At 42.3% G+C, this 22,794-nt stretch overlaps 1 protein-coding gene across 6 annotated transcripts in view; it reads right to left on the bottom strand.

The window, feature by feature from the left end:
* ACACA (acetyl-CoA carboxylase alpha) overlaps nt 1–22,794 on the bottom strand; it is a 154,630-nt gene that overhangs the window by 117,921 nt on the left and 13,915 nt on the right. For 5 of the 6 annotated variants that reach the window (XM_075518341.1, XM_075518340.1, XM_075518343.1 and 2 more), the window contains 6 exons: nt 18,796–18,842; nt 16,547–16,799; nt 2,288–2,420; nt 1,520–1,658; nt 1,171–1,280; nt 629–710 (listed from right to left, as the gene is read on the bottom strand). In XM_075518341.1, coding sequence (XP_075374456.1) covers nt 629–710; nt 1,171–1,280; nt 1,520–1,658; nt 2,288–2,420; nt 16,547–16,773 — 691 coding nt within the window. In that variant the 5' untranslated portion in view covers nt 16,774–16,799; nt 18,796–18,842. Of the gene's footprint in view, nt 1–628; nt 711–1,170; nt 1,281–1,519; nt 1,659–2,287; nt 2,421–5,819; nt 6,172–16,546; nt 16,800–18,795; nt 18,843–22,794 lie in introns of those variants that run through there. The other variant, XM_075518344.1, reaches the window with a different exon arrangement.

The raw sequence follows: 22,794 nt of genomic DNA, 5'->3' as shown, positions 1-22,794 counted from the left end.
AAAAGATCTGCTATAAGTCAGAACACGATACAACTATCCCCAGGTTATGTTCAGACCTTGACTTTTTATCACAAGTCCATCTTTAGTTTTAAACACGGCACGTGTCCAAAACCTTATCCAACATTCAGATCCATGTGGTTCAGGAGATGAGGCTTACTGCAACAAACATCTCCAGCACTTGGTTAACTACACTGCTAACTAGATCGCAAACTTCATGTACTGTCCACGTAGAACTCCACTCTATCCATAAAACCGATCTACAAACACCCTCTTTAAAATGACAACAGGGACATTCAGCTTTTGAAACAATCTGCTTTAACAGGAATCTCTTCTGATTTTGTATCTCACAATATTCAAAGACATGTTGGAGAACTTGCCACTTCTCCCATACAAGAGCTATTTCCCAGCGTATGTCCAAACCTTATCCAGTTTCATTAGCCTCAACAACTGGAAACAGACTACCCTGTTAGACAGCATATTCTGTTGCTGTGACTACTGTAAAGGACGCATCATCAGCCTTGCACTTGTAAACCATACCTCATGGCTCTCTTTTAGACTCAGGATTTTCTATCTCACTAAAATGACCCATCTTAAAACAAGGACTAGACGTTAGATCATATATCCTCACCCATGAAAGCAATCCCATTTTTGTGGAGAAGTTCTGGTAGCTTAGGGTTCTCAGATGCATGGCCCCAGCCAGCCCATACAGCCTACAGAAGAAAGTAACAGAATTCACTCTTTGTTTTAGTAAAACAAGCAAGTGAGCAGAAATAGAAAGCATGCAAATACTTCAAGTCGTTCTTTTCCCACTGAAAACAGCCTCATAACATTCATAAGCCAGACCAGCCTCCTGAACTACATGGTACGCTTAGTTTAAAGGGGTAGTGTCTTGCATCTTGTAGGCAAGTCAAAGGAGGCTGCCGAAGCAAGCTGTCAAAGAGGAACTAAGTGTAGGGAAGTGAAGGCGTGAATGGAACCTTCTATCTCCTGCAGATATTCATACTGGGAAATCCACTGCACTGTAATATGCATCGCCTTTTGGTGCTAGTATAGGTTTGTAATGTCTATTTCTTTTACCTGTCTTTTTCCCCAGATACAATTCACTATTTAAGGAGAGAAGATTGCTTAGTGTTACCTCCTGTTGTGAAAACTATCTTTGACGCTTCTCACCTGCACTGGAATCCGCTTAGCAATATCAAGAATGAGTTCCACATTTGCATAGTTGTTGTTGTTCGGTCCTCCTGGAACTGGGACGTAGTGATCTGCCATTTTAATATACTCTGCAAACACAAAGAAGGTCTCATTTAGATTGCAAATGTAAGAAACGGTACCTGGTCTAAAACTCCCTAAATCTACAGTACTGGAATTACTTAATCTCCTCCCAGAATTACCAATCTCCTCCTTACCTGACAGAATGGTACGTGATGCAGTGGACATACGTTCAACTTCTCGCATCCTTGTGGGCACACAGGTCTGTGCAAGGAGAAGGCTGGGCACCTTCACACTCTTTACAACTCACCTGCATTTGCTTTCAAATCCTCAGGAGTCACCATGACAACAAATCTGATTGCCCGCTCATTTCGAAACATCTCGTAGGACCAGCGTCGGATGGATCTCATGCATTTCACCGCTGCGATGCCATTATTTGCTATCAGGACCTGAGCATATTAGAAGCAGGGATGAGACAGAGTCTAAATAGCACAAAACAATAATAATGAAAACTGTTTTTTCTCTGCAGACTCTTCGTCCAATTTGGGGGCTGTGCAGTTTCGTTAGCCAGCATTCAATTCAGCAAGAACATTTAATGGCCCATCAGTCAATTCGCATATCAGCTCTTGCTTGACCATAAGGATTTTAATGTATTATGCTTTGTTTGGATTACAGAGCAGAAGGACACATGAGAATAGGCATAACGAGTGGCTAAAACATTCAATACCTGACAGGAAGATACCTCATCCATTAAAAGATTATGTATTTTTAAATACATTTCTTACTGGTTTTTCCAGGCTACTTTTGTTATATCTGTCTATAAATCCTTCGGTATCAGCGGAAGTGCTCTAGCTCACTCAAATATTTTTTCCTGTCACACTAAGCTAAAACAACGGGATGTTTATCGCATATAAAATAAAATGGAAACACAATAATTACAGGCAGAAGTATAACTTTCAAGTTCAGGAATATCAATATTTTGGTATCTGTAATGTACAGCCTTATACAGAGAGAAGTCATAGCTCAAGAGAAGGGAACAAAATGCAATATGCTAAAGTCAAAAAGGTCAGTAACTTACCTTTTCAATAACTTTATTCCCTCCAAAACGAGTAACAAATTCTGCTGGAGAAGCCACAGTGAAATCCCGCTGCACGTCAACTTTTTTCCTGTCCCGGCCTTGCTTTACAAGGTGTAAACCAGACATACTGGGCCTAAGGAAATTTGTGGGAGACAGAAAAAAGCAACTTGGCAGCGCAGATGTACACAAATAGAAGAGGATATGTGAATAATTTGTAAAGTTCCCCTTGACCGCGTTCCCCAAGCAGACAAGCACAATCACTCCTTGCCTCCGGGCCACTGCGGCCTGGTCCTCAGCTTTTACAGGGATGGCTTTGTTTTTTAAATACCTTTCAGTTATCTCTGCAAATGCCAGGTTATCTGGAGAAATTCTGCTTATGCTATCATATAAACAGGTAAAAATATGTTCACTGTATATTGCTGCCCAACACAGAACAACGGTACTCCACCACATTGCTTTTGATCTAGGAAAGCTGGGAAATGACAACAACGCTTTCTGGCTTTGGTGAAACAAGCTACTAAGATCAGACTCCATAAAGAAATCCTGTTTGGGAACCACAGCAAATAAGTCTCCAGGTATAAATGAGAGACTGCTATCATTTTACAAGAATTTTCCACCATCCAGTCTTAAATATCTTCCTAGAGGACAAATTAATCATGTTACTTCTACTACAAGCAGTGAAAGCCAATTTTGTGTCTGACAAGATCAACCCTGTGCTCTGCCACCGTCTCTCTGTGTGGGAATGGGACAGTTGCTTCCCCTTCTTATGCTTCAGCTTCCTCAGAAGCGACACATGGATACATCGCCCTTTGCTTTTGCAAACACGACAGGATTTGATTTGCTAAAATTTACTAAGCTGAAATTGTGAGAGGAAACTCAATAGAAAAGCAAAGACCTACTCTCGCACCACGCGTCTACCGTAGTGCAGCGTGACTGCGGCAATAACAAGGTACTTTTTATTTTAAAGCCTCGGGTCACCCCACAGTTTACCCATTTTTCTTACTGTATTTAATTACAGGTTCCTTTCCCATGAACACACTGAAGTCCTTACCCATGCCACCACTCAGGATTACAGAACCTTTCTGTAGGAAGGAGAGATGAATATTGGGAAGGTATTTAAAAAAACTACTCAATGCTTTGGAAAGACCCAACTGCATCCAAGGGGGCCAGTGCCACCGGAGCAGCTGTGTGACTGGCAGCATCTGTCCCCAGGAGCCACGCGGGCCCTGCTGGCTGCCCTTCAGCCACGGGAAAGCCATCAGGAACCTCTGGCCTAATCAGCTGCTGAAGTGCTGATACCATTGAGCAACTCCACTGGGAAATGGGATGGCATGCGGCACAAAGTGACTGGAATTGCTGGGGGAGGGCACGAAGGGAAAACCAACCCAAGGACGAGCCGAGTCACGTACAACATCAAGAGGTCTCCTTTTAAACACAGCCACCAAGGGCAAGTAGCCCGAGAGCTATACCTGTGAAGTTCACTGCCCCATGCAAGGTTTGAAGCATCCTGGCTTGAACGAGCTGCTGTGAGAGGTGCTTGGTGACAGCCTGAGAAGAAACACACAGATTCCCCCTCATGTTCCCTCATAAATACGTTATGGCTTATGAAGATTTACCCATCTGGAATGCAGACCCTCCTTAACTCTTCATCAGGAGCACAGCAACACCACAGACCAGTATTTTGACTAAAAAGCTTGCTGATGAAAGAAGCCCTGAACAAACTGTAGCTAGTATCTGGTTTAAATCCAGATTCTCCTCTTCTGGTTTAAGTCTCTGGTTTAAATCTCATCTTCCCTATGAACGCTCACAGTACTAACACAGACTACACTGCGCTTTGCAGTACCCCTTAACAAAAAGGATCTTGATCTAGGATATCATCTAGCACAACATATACAAAGAGGTATATGCTAAATCCTGGTACAACCAACCAAGAACTATACTAGAACGAGAGGCAATCTTTCAGGTAAGGCAAGATCAGTGCCCAGCTCTGACCATAAAGACGTCCTTATCTACCATGCACGGGACGGAGTGGATCCTTCCCTGCCTCTCCGCCTTCGTGCACACCATCTACTTTGGCTGTGACGTCCTACTGCGGCGGAACCCCGACTGTGTGAGGATTTCCAGAACAGCAAGAAAGTGTATTTACAGCACTTGAAATTCAGATCCTGTGTTCTGCATTAACACATCAATCTTCCTCTCCCACACGTGAGAGATTCCCATGACAAATGGCCATGCTGGTGGAGAACTTCAGGTTATAGTCTTGCAAATGTTGAGCTTAACTGGGAAGGGAAAACCTGTTGTAAGCACAGTGAAAGAGACTTTGAAGCAATCCAGGAAGCCAAGAGTGGGAAAAGTAAAGGTAACAGGAAAAACAAGATCATTAGGGTGATTTTAAAGCATGCTAAAAACCAGAAGCCTATTTCCCAGTGATATTCTGGGACATATAAATGGCTGTACTAGGTCAGACCAAAGTACATCCAGTCTAGTAACTTGTCTCAAAGAAGAGCTGCTGGCCGATACCCAGAGAAGGGCATAAGAATAAGTTAAGTGTGCAGAGGTTCTTCTTCCGTGTACTTTCCCTTCTTCCAGCAAGCTGTACTTTCAGAGATAGACATCGTCACTGAACTTAAAACTTGTCCCTATCAGTAAGAGTTCACAAACCGCTCTGTGATAATCTCAGCCCAGGAATTCAAGGACAGGAGCCAACAGGCAAGAAAAAGAGGAAAGGTGTAGTTAATGTTGAATTTCTACTAAACTTGTGTATTTCAAGAGGGTCAGAATCTATGGCATGGCAAGGAAGGAGCACAGTCCAACAAGTGAGACAGGTTTATTCATTGCAGGTTTATTGAGAACAGTCCCAACAAAAATAGAAAAGAGATAAAAATCTTGGGGTCAGAATCTGTGAACGTGTATGAATATGAATTATCCTGCCAAGTTGAAATTACTACACACATAAAGATACTGCTACAGATAAAATGTCAAAACAACCAGAGGTTCATCATCCAGAATAACGCACAAACACTTGCTTATAAGCAAGTATAGTTCCATTTAATTTGTGACAGTAAGCATACCAAGAGCATTAAGTTTATTTACTAATAACCACAGGCTACACATTATAATCAAAACAGGAGTTTTCCTTCTTTTTGCAGGGTAAGATGAGGTAGAAGTTGGGCAGCAAGGAAGAAACAACACCAAGCTCTAAACAAAACAGAATAAATGCTGAGTTAGTAAGAGTCATCCCTATTAATCACCAGGTCACAACTGCAGTGTTTTGTTACGTAGGAACTTTCAAAATGCCCATCTATCCTTCAGTTTATAGAGGTCAGAAGTTACCACTGATTCCCCAACTAAGATGTATTCTAGCATCTTTCTTACAGACTGCATGCACAGATACCTCACAGTCACTGGTGAGGTTTCAGAGGATAAAATTAACATGAAAAATACCGGTATGCATTTCCAGTACAGAGTGCCCAACTGCCTCAGTCCGAGACGGCTGCTGCTACGAGGAAACGATCATATCTGTAATTCTTACCTTTGCAGCATGTGATATCTCATTTCCTGACTCTGCTCTGCAGAATCCTCCATGCTGTCTCAGTGAAGGGATTAACAGATTTCGGGCTTGCTTATGACTCGTCTAGTGTAGCTGCTGCTATTTTTTTTTTTTTTTTTCAATAGTGCAGCTCAAAAACCAGCAGGAGAAAGCTGCAGAGAGTCTCGTGCACTCAGGCAGTTCTCCTTGAAGCAGTGGCACTTCCCAGATTGCTTTAATCTTTTAACCTTTGTCCCTTGCTTTCCACCACCCCTCTCTCTCAGTCACTCTTCCTGTGACGCAGCATGCACAGAGAGGGTAGCAGCTTCCCTCTTCTGCATTCAGAGGAAAGCAGCTGATCAGGAAAGAGAGAAAATGATCTACAGGTTACGTAATCAGGCTTAACACACAGCACCGCTGCTGCAGCCCACACGATGCACGGCGGCCGTTCGCAGCCACGGTCAGCCCCAGCTCACGCTGCCCACAATGGGGGTCACGCAAGGAAGCGGCGACCGCACAGCTTCCCCGCGCGCTCCGTCAGCATCCAGAGGAACCCTGCACCGCTGGCCACACAACTGCGCCGGGAGCAGGCGAGCACCTCCTCCGCAGCTAGCTTTGCGAGAGCAAAGGAGCAACTATGAGGGCCAGCGAGCCGAGAGAATTCAATCAACCTGTAGGATTTAATATCAGACTTTCACAGTGGGTGGGGAGGTATCAAGGAAAGCATTTCCAGGGCTGCAGAGAAGAAAGTCAGATGCACAGTTCGTACAGGCACACAGAGCACAGTGGCGATCCAGGCACGAGACAACAGATCACAGTGGACACCAGCCTGGAAGCCAGGAGACCCGGGACAAGTCACTGGCGTTTTCTGTGCCTCTGTTTCTCCACCTATAAAATGGAGATGAGATCACTCCAAGTGCTGTAAGAATAATTATCCTCACAAGCAAAGTGCCACAGTACTCCAGGGTCCAGTAACATCACTGGAGAAAGGAAGAATGTTTACTCAGTATCGAGCACGTGCAAAAACATAAATTGAAAATTTGGAGGTTGGGAAAGGATAAGCAAGGGCAATGAGTGCAGCAACACAGTGACGATCAAACCTGGGCTGGAACAAGACACAGCAACTGGATTACATTTTTAAATTTGAGGACATTTGGGTCTGTCCTGGTGTAGGGCCATATCCCAGTAGCACAGCTTTTATTTGATGCACACACATTCCAAGAGTCTGAGCAAAAGCCATGCAATCACCCAGGAGCGGATCACTCAAAAAAAGGAACCAGTACCCAGAAGAAAATTGTCACATTAACATGATGACAGTACGCAACCTTGAGCCCTGAAGGGCAAGGTGAGGTTACTGCAGGAGATAGGGAACTAAGAATAGTACAGGCAATATGAGCGACGACCAACAGCAAGTGCCATGTGTCTGATAAAGTGCAGGCAAACAACTCTGTGCGCATCCAATTTCTTCCAGTATTGTCAGCAGAAGGGTAAAGGGGACAGCGACACACTGTGGCAGTGAAGGAGGCAGTGACGGTGGAAATAAATCTCTTCACCAGACAGCAGAGACAAGAGATACCAGGGAAAGAACAGAGTTTAAACAAACCAAAAAACCCCAGCATTATATATCTACCTAATAACTAAATGCCTCTCTCACCTGTCAGCCTTTTTTTCCTCTTTGAAGAACTACTGAAACTACCCAACTATGAAGTACACCAAAAATTTCCCATTTAATTCATTTTAAAACAGAAGTACGTAAGAAAAAGCAACTTGTCTTGAAATATTTTCCAGCACTGGCTCCATCTTGAGAGGCCTCCCGCCACACCACTTACCCAGCCGTGGTACAGATCCCCGCTCCCAGCCTGCCCGAGCAAACTCAGGGTCGCAGCCTCCCACACCCCAGCACACTCCAGCCATGGAAGTCTCCTCTCCCAGGTTCTCCAGGCCCCTACTTCCCTTATCTCTGCAGGGAGGCTACCACAAACCCACCATCTCACCAGTTCCAAATAAGCCATCATAAGGGTAGAGAATCGGGAACCTGCAGACTCTGCTTGATAAAATGTGTGTCACTTTCTCTTCTGGTCATCGCTACGGAAGACCAGCAAAACCCAACAGACATTCAGTGACTCTACTGGGTATGTATTTCATGTAGAAAATGGTATGTTCCATCATTTTCAAAATAAAATACTTGCACGATCTGTGGTTCCATTAGATTTCCTGGTTTTGATCCTGATTTGAGATTAAAATTGATACACAGCATAACTGAATTTTTATTTCTCAGTTTTTGTGAAAATTGTTTCCCAAATATTTGCCTGTGCTCCAAAAAACCCCACCCACAGCCCCCAACCCAGCTTCTGACCATTGTAGCTGCAAGGAAACAAATCCTACAGCTACACACAGCTTGATGTTAGGGGAGCAGCTTCAGCATTGGTTAAAAATATTCATTGTGCCTTCCACCAGCCGAATGCACTGCTATGAAATCAATGGACACGATTTGCTGCAACATCCCTACAAAAATATGCTACACAAGGGTGTGTCATTCTGATACAATACTTACCACCAAACACACACACGCTCTACAAAGCTCATTTCCTAAACGTAATACTACTCAGAACCCAAATGGCAAATATCATATGAAAACCATCCCCCTCTTTAGACCCTAGGCCTGCTGTTAGACAAAAGGAAAGCCTGTGCAGTTCTCTTCTGTTCTAGCCTCCAAGAAAAAAAGCATTCATTACAGACATACCTGACGCACATCGCAGCTAGGAGCCTGCATTGATCCCAGCACTGTAACATGCCAAGTGCTATCAGTGACGTAGCAGTTTATTCCAAAGGCAGTGATGCATTAGCTGCTTGTTTGAAAGGCAGCCTTAAGGAGACTGCAGCACATACACACACGCACACACACACACACCCCCCCAGAAAGGATTTTTTTTTCCCCCTTCAGCTCTCATCATCAATTTGGGCTTTGTTTTGTAGATATGTAAGCGCTGATGTGAAGCATTTGTAAGATCTGCTCCAGTTTTAGATCTGCCCTTGCAACCTACTTCACAAAAAGGCAGAGAGAAAGAGCAACCATATATGTAGTCCAGCAAGCAATGCAGAATTCTGCACCTGGAGTAAATAGCTCACTATGGCTTGGGTAACAGGCACTGGGAGGCAGCAATCTGGCAATCTGGACTTATTCAAAGATAGTATTTGCCTGCGATTTTAAAGGGACAGAACAGTTGGCTTGAATGCAGACACTGCCAGAATCAGTGCTTCAAGCTATAAATCAAAAAAAAAAAAAAAACAAACCTCAACTCAGCTCTGACGAAGGACTGAGCCTAAGGATTTCAGGAAATTAAATAAAGGATGCAGCACAAAAAACAAAACCAGCCCTCTCCCTGCTCCCTGGCTAAATAACTTCACTTTCATGCAGATTTTGAACAGCCATCCAGGCAGGTCTTTAGCCTCAAGCAGTAGCTTTGGTTCCAAAACTACAGAGCCCAAACTGGCACAAGCCACTAGGATTCCTCTCAAATAACCAAGTACCAACAGCTGCAATGGATGCAGATTTTAAGTGCCAAGACACTTGTTTGTCACGTATTTTCTTTTCCTAAACCACAAATCTGGCTTTTTATCCGCCATGCCGTATGCATTTTGAACTGGACCATACCCACAGGATGCACACACCAAATCATTCATGTTCCTTGCAAGTTCCAAAGCAACATCACAGCTGTTATTATGGGAGGGAATCTGATGATTTAGAGCTCACTGAGCTCCTCTGGATCACTCACTCTTACATACTATGATCAAAATCACTTCACTCCTGAGGCTCTTCAACATACCCAGTGATCCTCTGACTCTTCTTTCCAAGGTATTCTGCACTCAACTTTGAGTCTCATGCTCGACAAGCCTCTAGCCTCCTACACGCTCCAAGTCCTTCCCTCCTCCTTCAAATTTATCTTTCAGAACCCATTTCTTCATCATGTCCTTCCTGCTTAGATCCATAGCACCAAATTTTCACCCCTCAAAAATACTCAGTAAATCCAAATATCAATCCAAATAAATAGCCAAATTTAAATCCAATTGATATCCGTACTCCAGTTCCTAAAACCACAAAGTACTGAAAGATCTCTACTTTTACATCCTCATGAAGTACAAAATTCCACATGTTCCTGGAGCAACGGCCTAACACTCTCCAGGTCAAGCCCTGCCACCAAGATAAAAGTGAATAACAACAGTAAAAGACAGTTCCGCAACTGAGAAGAGAGCAGAATTGAAGCCTTCGGCAAGGAGCCCTCCCAGTGCTCTTCGACAAAGTTCAAGTGTTGAACAGATCTGATCTGCATGAATGAGAGAATGTATCTTTTTTAACAAACAGAATTAAGGGGGTAGGTGGGGGAGTTTTGCATCAAATTTATCACTGAAAGAGGTTTTGCCTAGTGTAAGAGAATCCTGTACAGAAAGCACTGTGCAGCCCATTTCGGCTACTAGTCTTACAGAGTTATGATATGGAGTCAAGAGATCCAAGTTACTCCCTAGCCTGGAGATTCTTTGCTTTCCCTACCAAAAATAGGTTTAATGACACCTCCTCTTTTCCCAGATTTGTTGCAAGCCTACATTCATTGACAGCTTCTCCTGCAGCCACTGAAGATGCAAGCACTAGGCTGTGAGCGGATTCTGCAAAAGTCTTTGAATGCCTTTGCTGCATGTCCCGGTCTGGGTAAAAAGCGTGGGCATTCAGCAAAATACAGGAGGGGGCCCTGAAGTATTCTGTTAGGGACAAAGTATACTTCATTATCTTTTCAATTAGAAATACCAGGTAAGTAATACTGTCGCCACTGTGGTATCTCAGCCAACTAATCATTGCAAAATCTCCCTACAAATTACTGAATTTAGAGATGACGTTTCCCACGTTAACTGCAGTCAAAGGGAGTAAAATATCTGTTACACCAAAATAAGAAGAATACTACTTTTGAGAGATATGCAGATGAAAAGTCCTTTAAAGTGTATTTGTTCACTAAACAGAGTAGCTTTCAGAGAAGAAAAAAGTTATAATTCACAGGTTATCAGTATAACCAGAAACAGCTAGGAATCCAAAACACCTTACAAGCTTCCTCTTTCTCAACAGATACAGGAGGAAATTCAACTTTTCACTCCAGGTGAATGAAGTTCAAAATATCAATCACAACATCACTCACTGGCAGTAACAAAAGGGAACCAAGTAACAAAAGTGGTAACAAAAGGGAACCAAATCCTTTGTTTTAGCAGGGGTCCCTTGAAGATGCAGAGCTTTATTTCAGGAATTTGCAGACACGTGCAGCAGTATCACTCTCCCCTGTCTGCTGAGCCAACAGCAACTGATCACATGCAAAGGAAAATGTCTCAGCAAGCGGCACGCCATTCCGGTTTCACGAACGGCCTTCTGGTCTGCGAGATGCAAACCCATGCAAGTTGCCCCACACAAAAAACCTCAGCAGGACCACGGCAACTGATAGCACAGACAGCAGAGCAAGAGAAGGAGCCTTCAACTCCAGCAGCGGCCCCACAGCCAGGAGTATGCAGACAGCCGGGAACGGGAAGGACTCAGTTCAGCAAAGGAAAAATCCTTTTTGATGCAGCCGGGCCAGTCTCAGACAGGGCAGTGAAAGCATCAGCCTTGCAGACACTAAAGCACATTTGTACTTCTATGCACACATTTGTGCATAAAATTACAGCAGCACTTATAATTTTACAAGATCAATGCTCTATAGTGTAATCTCCTAACCACAAACAGCTGGACCGGAAAGGAATTTTTTAAAATTCAAAACAAGCTCAAAAGGATCCTTTATTTCTTGTAGTACTCTGTGCAATCACTCTGTGACTGGTTTCTAAGCAGGCACCCTGTCCCAGTGCCAGGCTGGGCATACTCAACACACTACTGTCCAGACTAAAATTGAGGTGTTCTTCCAAAATTACTTTAATAGATGATTAGTTCTTCTTAAGCATCTCAGTAATTTATTGAGACTATTTACTGAGAAGTCCAAATACTGTTAGGTGCTAAGGGCTAAAGTCTCTGTGGGCTTAACATCAGAGGTCACAGCTGAGCTACTTCCAAAAATTTGGCTTTCAGACGACGGAAGCGGATTGTCAGGTGACTTCGTACACCCATTTCACTGCTTATGAAACCAGAGCCCTGATGTATAAATACCAGAAGACATGCAGGATTTATTCTATTTTAAACAAGAATTTCATGCAAGATCTATCTTTGAGGCTAAGATTTAAACTTAGCAATAGTCAAGAACAATTTATTAAACAAAACAAACAGAACCACAGTACTTTCCAAGCAGCATTTATAGAGTATTTACTTAATCTACCACTAAAACTTCAGAAAGGAGCACAGCAACTGTCTAACAGCTCACTACACAACGAGCAAAAACTGTATCCCAACAGGACCACTGCCTTCGGTTGGAAGCGCTGATGGAAATTTCTGAACTCAAAGACAATTGAGTTCATGCCATGAGCTTTATGCCTGGAAGCAAAAAGATTAAGAAAAAATAGTATGCTTGGTTTTTATTATCTAAAGGTGCAAAATGCAACAAAGTAAATTTTGTTGATGTAGACTGTACACAAGTAGAGTATTTTCTTTAAGAACACTTGTTTCCAATGTTAGACGCTGTAACTAACAGAGTGAGGAGGACATTTACATGATTTTTATTACTGAGACTCTTTAAGTAAAGCACAACCACAAGCAAGAAAAGAATCAGAACATTGTAATCTGCATGGTTACTCTTCCAACAGGCAGTTTCTGTTAAGGGCTGATGTACCACACACCAATTTAAAGTTCATTATCAGAGCATGGCTTTCTCAATCCTATACAGTAGTAGCCAACTGGCACAATCAAAGGTCTTCATAGATCTCTAGTGGTACAGAAGCCTATATTGTACAACCTGTCCCAGCAAGACTGTCTTTAGCAACAGCATAAACACTTAACAAGATCAATAAGGTGATAGATGGAACAACACAGCGCGCACACACACTCTGCATGCTCAAATGAAGAAACATGAGTTGGCATACAGACTACCCATAGCTGGCTCAGGATATATCGATTAGACATCACAACCCCATCAGACGATAAAGCTCTCGGCAATGTTTTCCAGCTCAGACAGGAGACCTGCATATCTCAGGTACTGAACACATGCCAAGCAGTCTACTGAAACACCTATGCTTCACGAACTGGTAATGTGATCGCGCTTTTTACGGGGGTCTAAGAGCAAGAGAGAAGCAGCAATGGCTGTTACTACAGGAAAAGAGGCTCTCAGACGACCAGATGCGATGTGAGGCACGACTGCCATGAGACTCCCATCGTGGCATCAGAGGCTCGAGCATCTTTCACAAAGATAGTTAATTTGGCCTCTACTAGCATGAGGTTCTTTGCTATAAAACAGCACGAACAGGACGGTTCATGAGAGCTGATGACCAAGGAAGAGCATTTCTAATTATCAAAGTCATTTTAATACTGACATCGTGCTCCTCAGAGGGTGAAAATCTGCTTGGGATGTCAAGGTAAGTGCTGGAACTGCCACTGCACAAAAGGTACAAACGATCACTACCACTGAGTATTATAGGATGGATTAGACAGTCTTACAGTCAACCTCCACAAAGCAACAAAATGGAGTTTAGAGGAGAAAGGAAGTTTTACTGTCTAACCTTCAGTGACCTAGAGTATGAGAGGAAAAAACAACTTGATCAGATGGCTGACAACCCTGCTTTCCAGATCTCCTGTGCTGTACGTAGAAATCTCTTTTCTCTAGCCACCAGAGCAACAGGCTGACACTTACCTGACCATGAGAGGTAAAAGGATAGTTCAGGTACTCACAAACCCTTTTTCAGCTGACTTACTTCTGGATTTTAAACATAATTGTTCCTTGAGAAGGACTTCTCTGCAGCAAAGCCCCTCACCTCAAATACAAGCTATCTCTATCTTTAGCTGACCAAAATTTCCTGTGTGAAACTAACCAGCAAATGGAAAGATTTTTGGCAACTTCTTCAAAAAGATTTGTTCTCTTGGACCTGCACTTTGTTTGACCCATTAGTCAAACTGTACAGAAGTCCCCATGAATTTATCTTTGTCCCTTTAGAAAGTGTTGTACCTTTGTGATTACCAAAGGAAGCTAGAAGCAAGAATACCTGTGTTCCATTAATTCACTGTCACAGAGTGACTTCAGGCAAGTTGTTGAACTTGTCTTTGTCTCAGTTTCTCCATCTGTAAACATTATTTGGAAATCTTCTGATGGAAGGGACTACCATCCTGGCAAACTCTTTCAATTCATCTTACTTTATCTTAGAAAAACAGACTATAATGCTGTAACTTTTTTTATTTGAATTGGCATTTCTCTCCAATTTAACTGAAAGTCAAGCACCCTCAAAAGAGAGTGCCAAAGTAAGCAAGTTACAACAGAGGTGCTCAAGGTTGCACACCTATTGCATTATAGCTCTCTGATGCCAGGCAGTGTCCTAGAAGTTGCTTGATTTTCTTGCTCTCCTATTGTCTGTTTCCACACTTATGGTTATGCATTCATCCGGTTCCTTCTGTTCCTAAAATATATATAGTTACAGGGCTAGATCTTTTCCTGCTTCAAAATTACCTTTTGTGCTGCCAAATTATTATAACTGGCAGTCTTTGGAAAGGCAATCCCCTTTAAATTTGCTTTAAGATTTTATATCTGTTATGTTAGTGCCAGCTGGCTAAACATGTCCATCAGTATGACCATAACAATTCTGTAAAGTACGGACTACTATCCCCCTTCTGCCTCAACCCAAAGAGCCTGCTACTAGAGAGACAGCCTCTGAAAACAAGCAAAGTGGGAAGGGAACCATCATTAAAAGGACAGATTAAAATTCCTTAATCTGCACAAGCAAAGAAACCAGCAAAACAGAAGAGCAAGCCGAAAGGATTAGCTGGTTGTATAAATATCTACCACCGGTCAGTAAAAGCCAGAAGCCTTTTTGGAACCAACCATTTCTTCACAAGCAACAAAGTAAAGGTAGTGAAGGATTGTTCAGTAAAAACTATAGTGGGATTCAGACTGTCCTGTATGTTCCTGGAATGGGATGACACCTTTTAAAAAGGCAGGCAGAAAAAGCAAATCAAGAGCAAATCTAGATTTGGTTCTGACCACTGGGAGGATCTGCTGGGAGAACCTGAGGCTGAAAGGCACCAGAACAATCACAAACCTATTTGTAAGGAACTAGCAGACAAAAAGGCAGCAAGTTACATCCACCTGGAAGATGTCAAGGACAAATCTTTCCTATACAAAAATGCATTTCCTTCCTTACGTGCTAAAAAGGCTTGCAAACAGGGGACTGTCAGTTGCTGCAGTAAATTTTGATGTTAGGAAGACTTTTAACACTGTCCAAAATTATGTTTTCATAAATAGAATGAGCATACATGAAACAATTGCAGGGTAGTCGGAAATTCAGACAATGGTGAGCAACTGCTCTGTTAAACTGGAAGGATGTAAGAAGCAGGGCTTTGGTAAGGATCCATTCCAACACCAACACTGTTTAACATTTTCTTTTTAAATTCACCAGTTAGGAGCTTACCATCAAACTAGGAATGACTGAAGATGCTTTGGAATCAAGAATCTAATTCTAAAGGAATTTTACAAGGTGGCAAAGTAACCTGAAATGAGCTGCTGCAATTCAGTAGTGACAAGTGCAAATATTACACCTAGTAAAAGATAATTTTACTAATATTCAGTGTGGTGATTGTTCATGGACTGCTGCTCCCCATGTACAACACCTCCTCACTCTACCCAGCACTGACAAGGCCTCAGGTACAGTACTGCGTACAGGTCTGGGCACCAGAGCTCCTGGAATATGGGAAACAAATGAAGGGGACATGGAAGAGTGAAGCAAGACTGATCAGACACTGAGAAACGGTGATCCATACACACACTGGAAAGTACAAGACACCTAGCCTGTAACAGAGAAAATCCCAGTGGGTACATCCCGCTAGTGGTATGCAAATCAGCGACACCGTAAAAATAAAGGGGCCTTTTGACAAGGAAGTATTAACACCACGATCTCAAAATCCCAACTTCATAGTTCATTTGAGCCACAAAGAATCAGGAGTGAAACAGCCCTTCTCCCAGCCATGACACCAACATCTCCCTGAGCTACAAGCAGCAGCTACCGTATTATCACCACTCTGCAGGATACCAATCTTCTCTTTAACTATAAACCAAATTTTCTCTATCCACAACAAAAAAACATTCCAAGCAATACGGAGTCATTGATCTTACCCAGGAGTACTACCAATTCTTTGGCTACACATAAAGCATCAAATCCCATACAAAGACAAAATAAGCAAATAACGTCCTTGTCCTCAACAAACATGGCCCACCTAAAAGACATACACAAGTGAAAACTTTAAAGATCTCAGTCAGCACATTTCCATTTTCTGAAAGCCGGGACAAGAGACAGGCAGTATAAGCAAGCCCACCATAACACTCAACAGCTGAGATGTCTGAAAGGTGCTTAAGGAATTTAGGCACAGATATTTCATTAAAACCAACAGAAAACAGAAGGTTTTGATACAGATAAACATACAAGAGGTCATTTTGAAACAGAATGCCAGAAGATGTCTTGGCACAACAAAAAAATCTGAGGCTAAACCCAGATATAAAGTTAAATCTTTGGATTATCTTTGGAATGGATGGGGTAAAAAGACTGAAGACTGAATCTGAGTACTATTTTATCCGTACCTCATATGGTTTGCCAGGCCATCTTGAGCGTTAGAAAGTCCTAGATCTGACAGGGAATCCGAGCAGACAGATACAGGCGACAAAGACCTCTCTTTCTCCTCTAGCAGATCAAGTTTCACCAAGGAGCTCGTCTCATCTTCTGAGTTATCCTCTGACACAGAGCCAATAATAAAGCGAGAGTGAGGGTTCATCTCCAGGGGTTTAGCAGGCTGGGAGGACTCTTCCATGGCTCCTACAAATTGGGCTCTCAGCACTGTAAGGGGCAAAAGAAAGCAAACAAAGCCAGAGGTTAATACCTGCTGTTGCAGAACAAAGAAGAGGACAAAGCAAGGTTCACTTCTGATAGGAGATGCAATGTTAAAACACCATAGCTGAACCCAGACAGGAGTCCAGGATCAAGAATAGTTACTTCTGCTATAATAATTGACTCTTCTGTTTGCACAAGGACTCTAAGATCAAAGCAGCTGGTCATTCTGATCTGTTGCAGAACCTGCTAGTTTAGACAAAGCTGCAGCAGGCACTTAGGAAAAAAAAAAAAAATCACATACAAATGCGTGACTAGAAATCCAAAATTTTTATTTTACTATTATTCTTTGGTTAGTTAGCTATTGGTGACATTTCAAACCTGACTGGTTGTCCTGGGCAACCTGCTCTAGCTGACCCCGCTTAAGCAGGGGGTTGGACTAGATGATCTCCAGAGGCTCTTCCAACCTCAGCCATCCTGTGATTCTGTGATTAAAAATCTCTATTTCAACAGCATCTGAACGCTGGGACTCATTGTGCTAGGTACTGCATGTAGCATTATTTACTGCTATTCAAATGCTGGATTTGATTGGTCAAAAACACCCTTTTCCCAGGCCTTGCCAGGTGCAAGACACATTATCTCTTACATTTTTTCAGAAGACCTGACGTTTTTTAGGATTCTTTTAGGAATCTGAGCTGATCTACCAAACTGGGGAGCAGATACAGCGTACTGGCCAGCAGCCTGCCAGCCAGGTGGGGCTAGGCAAGACCTAAGATCTGTTCAGCACACGAGCCCACCTCCAACTGTGGTCAACATCAGACACTTGGGCAAGAGAAAAAGAACGAGCTGAGCATATAGTTTGCCTCCCTAAAATATGATCTCAGCTTCCCATGCCAAGAGCTGAAGCACATCTCAAGCCAGAATGGCTACCTTTGGGCTTAAGGGCAAGAAAAGCTTCAACTGAGGCAAAGTGAGTAATTTTGAAGTTTTCACTTCGAGAAGCATCCACAGACTCTGGAACAACTACAGGATTAACTTAGTATCTTATAGAAAATGATTCTCTAAGAGTTCTCCACACACATAACAGGTATAACATAAGCAGCAATTAATTTTAAGCTTCTTCCACATACTGTTGTGCCATCTACTTTATCCTTAACCTGAAAAGATCAAGCTTTAGGAAGACTTCAATCCTCAAAGCTCGTTCAAGTCTGAGGATAAGTCACCACCAGGATGACTTTAACAAATCTAACAACCCACCACTGCCAAAGGGGAAGGTCCCACTCCTTTCATACCTACCTCCTCCCTTCTCTGCCCCAGCTGTGTGTTCAACCCCACCAGCTCTGGTGCTTTCCAGACCACCCTCTGATCTGATTCAACAAAATCATTAGAACTGTAACCAACAAAACAAGATAATTTCCGGCGAGGTTCGCAAGTGGAATTGGAGCAGCAAATGGAGCGGATGGGAAGATACTGGTAAGGAATGATGGGGACAGAAGAAAAACCTCCCCTTTTTGGCAGCAGTGAGCTGTCAGACTGGCTCAGCCATCTTCTGCAACTTCACCCTGACTTTAACCTCTTGGTCTCAGATCATCCTTGTCAGTAAGGGGATAGTATCTACTTTATGGTAATATATTGGAACTTAGTGGCATGATTTACAATTGTCAGAGGAAAATACAGAAGTTCAGGTCTCCATTTTCCATTAAAAAAATCATTACATAGAGAAGAATCTCTTAATACGGGGAAGTGAGTATCAAAAATTCAGCATTGTTCCAACAGGGAACGAATGTATTTTCTTCAAAATTTAACAAAAAAAAAAATTACAACTGAGAAAGAAAGCGCATGACAGATGGAGAAAACAAAGGAGCACCTCACAGCACACAGACAGGTGGGACGGGGAATAAATATTTGATACACCCTGCTCTGCCTGACTTTGATGCACTTATATGACAATTACACACAGCTGAAAATCACATCATTATAAAATTAGGAATGCTTATGCACTAACCTCTTGTTATTCTTGCAATCTGAGCAGTTATCCACTTCCAAAATGAACTGCAAAAGAAAAGAATTAACAAGTAAGTATTATTGTTATGAAGAATACTCTGTGGGTTTTTTTCCCCTACTATACGAAGCAGTGAACACAAAACCGTTGTGGAAAAAAAACCATACACAAACCAGACCAGATCGCTTGCTCCAGGTCACAAGCATAAACCGGGAACTGAACCTGCAATGTCCAAGTCAAGCCACGGCACCTCTTGTTAGTCCATCATCCTAGCAACTTCTGAGCAATGTGTCAGCACACACCTGATCATCCCACATACATTTTAGTTCTGCTTCTAAAAGAAACTACGCTTTGTGCCAGGGCTATCTGCTTATATCAAACTTTTTTTCTCTGTCAACTTCTGAATCTGCTGGCCAATTTCACTTGAATGTGATGGTCAGGAGTAAATCCCAATGATAATTAGAAATCTTGTGCAAAACTGGTGGCTAGAAGACACAGCTGACATACTGTATTTTTACATGAAAAAAACAATAGTTTACCTGTAAAACAAACTGTGATACAGCAATACAGACAAGGACAAGACAAGGGGACATTTATCTCAGGGCCTCATTCTCCCAACAGGTACTTCACTATGCAGAAAGGACTGCTGATACCCTTAACTCTCACGCCACATTGACATCCTAAACCGGTGGGAAAACCTCGTCAGTCCTGTTAATTATAGCCGTGTTATGCCAAGTACAGGGATGCAGCATGATTGGTTTGATACAAACATGACAGCTTTCATCCGGTGCACAAACAAAACTGGACCATCTCATAACATATAGGATGTGATTGTAGTTTTAATTAGAGCACAGACAAGGAATTTATAGACAGTGCAATCCTTAAACACCATGCTCTTTCTTTTCATCAGTAACTGAGAATTAAAAACTGATCCAACTGGCTTATGCACTTTTACCATGAATGTACCTGACTGAATTATTTAGATCAAACCCTGTGTTGACATCACTACTCCCACAAACTCCAGTTTCAGTGGGGCCACAGGCAGTTCGTTTTACAGAGACACGTACTTAACCATTTTATGACTGAAAAGCCACAAGTATCTGTCCGACATCGGCATTAAAAGGGTGGACCGATCTGCCTTTTTTGAGGGTAGAGATGGAGAAGAAGGGGAAGCATGACTGTAAAGTCTGCACACCTATCTGCGACATGCAGAAACTAAACCATACAGGAAGATTTCTTTAACTGAGGTGCTTGGGCAGGACCTATAGCTCAGATAGATAGCACAAAGTTTAATCAAATTTTGTTTGCACATATAAACATGAAGACAATATTTACATGTATATTTATCCTGGCATCAGATCACTCCTAGAGAATTTCATCCAGACAGATTTACTGTTGGCACAATTATCAGCACTGAAGAATCTGGGATACAGCCAAACTAACTTCAATCCTTTCTTAATGAAGAAAAACTTTTTCTAATTTCAAGAACTTACACATGAATAAGCAAGTTTCAAGGCCTTTTTTTTTTCCCTAAGCAGAGAAGGAAACAGAGGAACAGGCGGTGAAGCGTTTCACTCAAATACTCCATAAGAAAGCATCAAACCGATGCCAAGGCTCCTGATCCCCACTGCCAGGCTCAAACAACTTGACTCAAACATCTTGTTTGTACAACTCCGTTCAAAACCAGTTAGCTACCCATGAAGCCCCATTCAAGTCCACTTAACCAATGCACTTCCAACCCCTTGTAGTCCAGTCCCAAAGTCATGAGTTCCGCTAATGTTTTGCAATCAGCTGGTAACTCAACATCGCATTGAATTAGATGTAAGCTCAGCTTGCTCTCAGCGTGCTGAAATTTGTTATTCATATTTGAATGAATTTCAGCATTGTCGGGGGCCAAATAAAATGTAGACTTTCTCAGAGATCTCTTCACAGAAGCCTTTTGCTTTCAATGCTGCAAACAGAATGCGCAAGTCTCGCCCAACCTCTGTATATTGTATTCGCTGTCTGAAACGTAACTGCCATAGTTTCTAACAAGCATCTGGAATTCAGCTGACCACCAAGACGATGTTTGTGTACCACTAACCATTGCAGATGTACTGTTTGTTTTAATAATGGTGAACTAAACCCTAAAAACCAAAATTGTCTGGATCCTCAACTATATACGGCCCCTACACTTACTTTTGCAGGTGTCAAGAGCCTGTCAAACAGGCTAACTTTTCCAGAGAGACTGAAAAAAAAAAAACCCTGTAATTTATGGAAGGATACAGATTGATAATCCGATCCTGCAAAGATTTAAGAGCGGGTAACATCAAGCACTCTGAGCCCGCTCAGTTACATAAATATGTTTAATCACAGGTGAATCTTTACAGAACCTGAGCCACGCTGTCCTCCCTCCTGAGGAAATCAGCTCACATTAGAGGTCAAAGATACACAGCACCCTCCTAACTCCCCAGCTCTGCAGATACCAAGGTATTTAAGACCCAAATCGTGTTCACGCTACAAGCAATGAAAAAACTCCAATCCAAATTCAAAAAGTAATGTATCTTGTTTTGCCCGAGGTGAAGCAAAACCCAATTCCCTCCTCCACAGCTCTACCACTATCATTAGTAAAATTTCTGGCTTGACAGTGAAATGTATATGTAAAAACGTAATACTTTAGAAGTTTTTATAACAGTTTCATTTTAAGATCATTTTTATTATTGTAAAACACACCTAGGCATGAAATGTACATACTGCCAGCTGGAAATCAAGTTTCTAGTTTCTTCAAACCACCCCATTCTGAAGACAATTACACTATTGAAAAGATCATTATTATTTCGGTGAAAATGAGTTGTAGGCTCTTTCAAAGACTCAGAATAGCGCCTCTACAATATCGATGTCTTATAAAACGGAAATTACCAAAACTAGTTTTATGTAAAGGTCTCCTGTTTAAAGCCCAGGGATCTGTGGTAGTGCTAATCAACACAAATAACTTTAAAACAATGAAATGCACGTGTACTTTCACCACCCTAACTGAACGAACACAGGTAATCAAAAACAAAGGAACAAAACCGGTAAAAACAAAGTAGAAATAGATGGTATCTGTGTAACAAGTTGACTACCTAATTGCTTTTACCGAACACAAAAAAAATCAGCAACATGCTCACCTATACCAGGCCTGGAAGTGAGTTTCCAGATCAGGAGAGGACAGAGAGATGATTTTTGCACCGAGACGGGTCACCAAGCATCAAACCATTTACCTGCAGAGCTCCTTGCCTGCACCGTTCTGTCAGGCCAGCTGCCGCTGCATTTTAACATGCGCTCAGCCTCAAACCTTCGGCAGCTCGTATCTCTACGCAACCGGTGGGCCGCAATTCAAACTCTGCTCCACCCGAGCCGTGCCTCCTGGTTAATCATTGGGCATTGCTTCACCTCCCATCCTAAAATGTTCTCAGCAAATATCAAATACCCTGCAAAGTTCTTTTGCTTCTTGTGTATTGAAAGGTACTTCACAAACCGTATGTCCACAGGTTAAAAGTTCTAGTTAGTTTTCAGATTTACTGTATCAACATTAGACGCATAAAGCTAAATATACAAGTGGAATATATGCTTCCTAGGTCTCCTCAGGTAAAATATGTCTGTGTCACTTCCAAAAAGGACATAAAGACAAAAAAAGAGCCAAATTTACAGCTCTCCTAGTTTGCTAAAACACTCAAGACTGTGCCTAAATCCCATTGTCTTTGAGAGAACTGGGGATAACTTAAACGGTTTGCTGAATATTTACAGCCTGCTAAATTGGAACAGGCTACAATTTTACTTTGGATTTGTTTTAGCGTGGTATATTTCACTTTAAAACTTTCTCAAGAAGATTTAAGAGACACCACTAAAGGAGAGGGGAGAACAATAATTTGGGTTGTTCCATAAATCTGCTTTTACAACTTTGTTATTTGTAAGCACCCCGCAGCACCCTCCAGAAGGCGTTCCCAGGGCTCCTTTCAGCCCCTCGGAAAAGCCAGGCCCCAA

This window comes from Mycteria americana, chromosome 15 (genome assembly GCF_035582795.1).
Source record: "Mycteria americana isolate JAX WOST 10 ecotype Jacksonville Zoo and Gardens chromosome 15, USCA_MyAme_1.0, whole genome shotgun sequence".
Taxonomy (NCBI): Eukaryota; Metazoa; Chordata; class Aves; order Ciconiiformes; family Ciconiidae; genus Mycteria; species Mycteria americana.
This window is presented reverse-complemented; position numbering and strand designations above follow the sequence as displayed.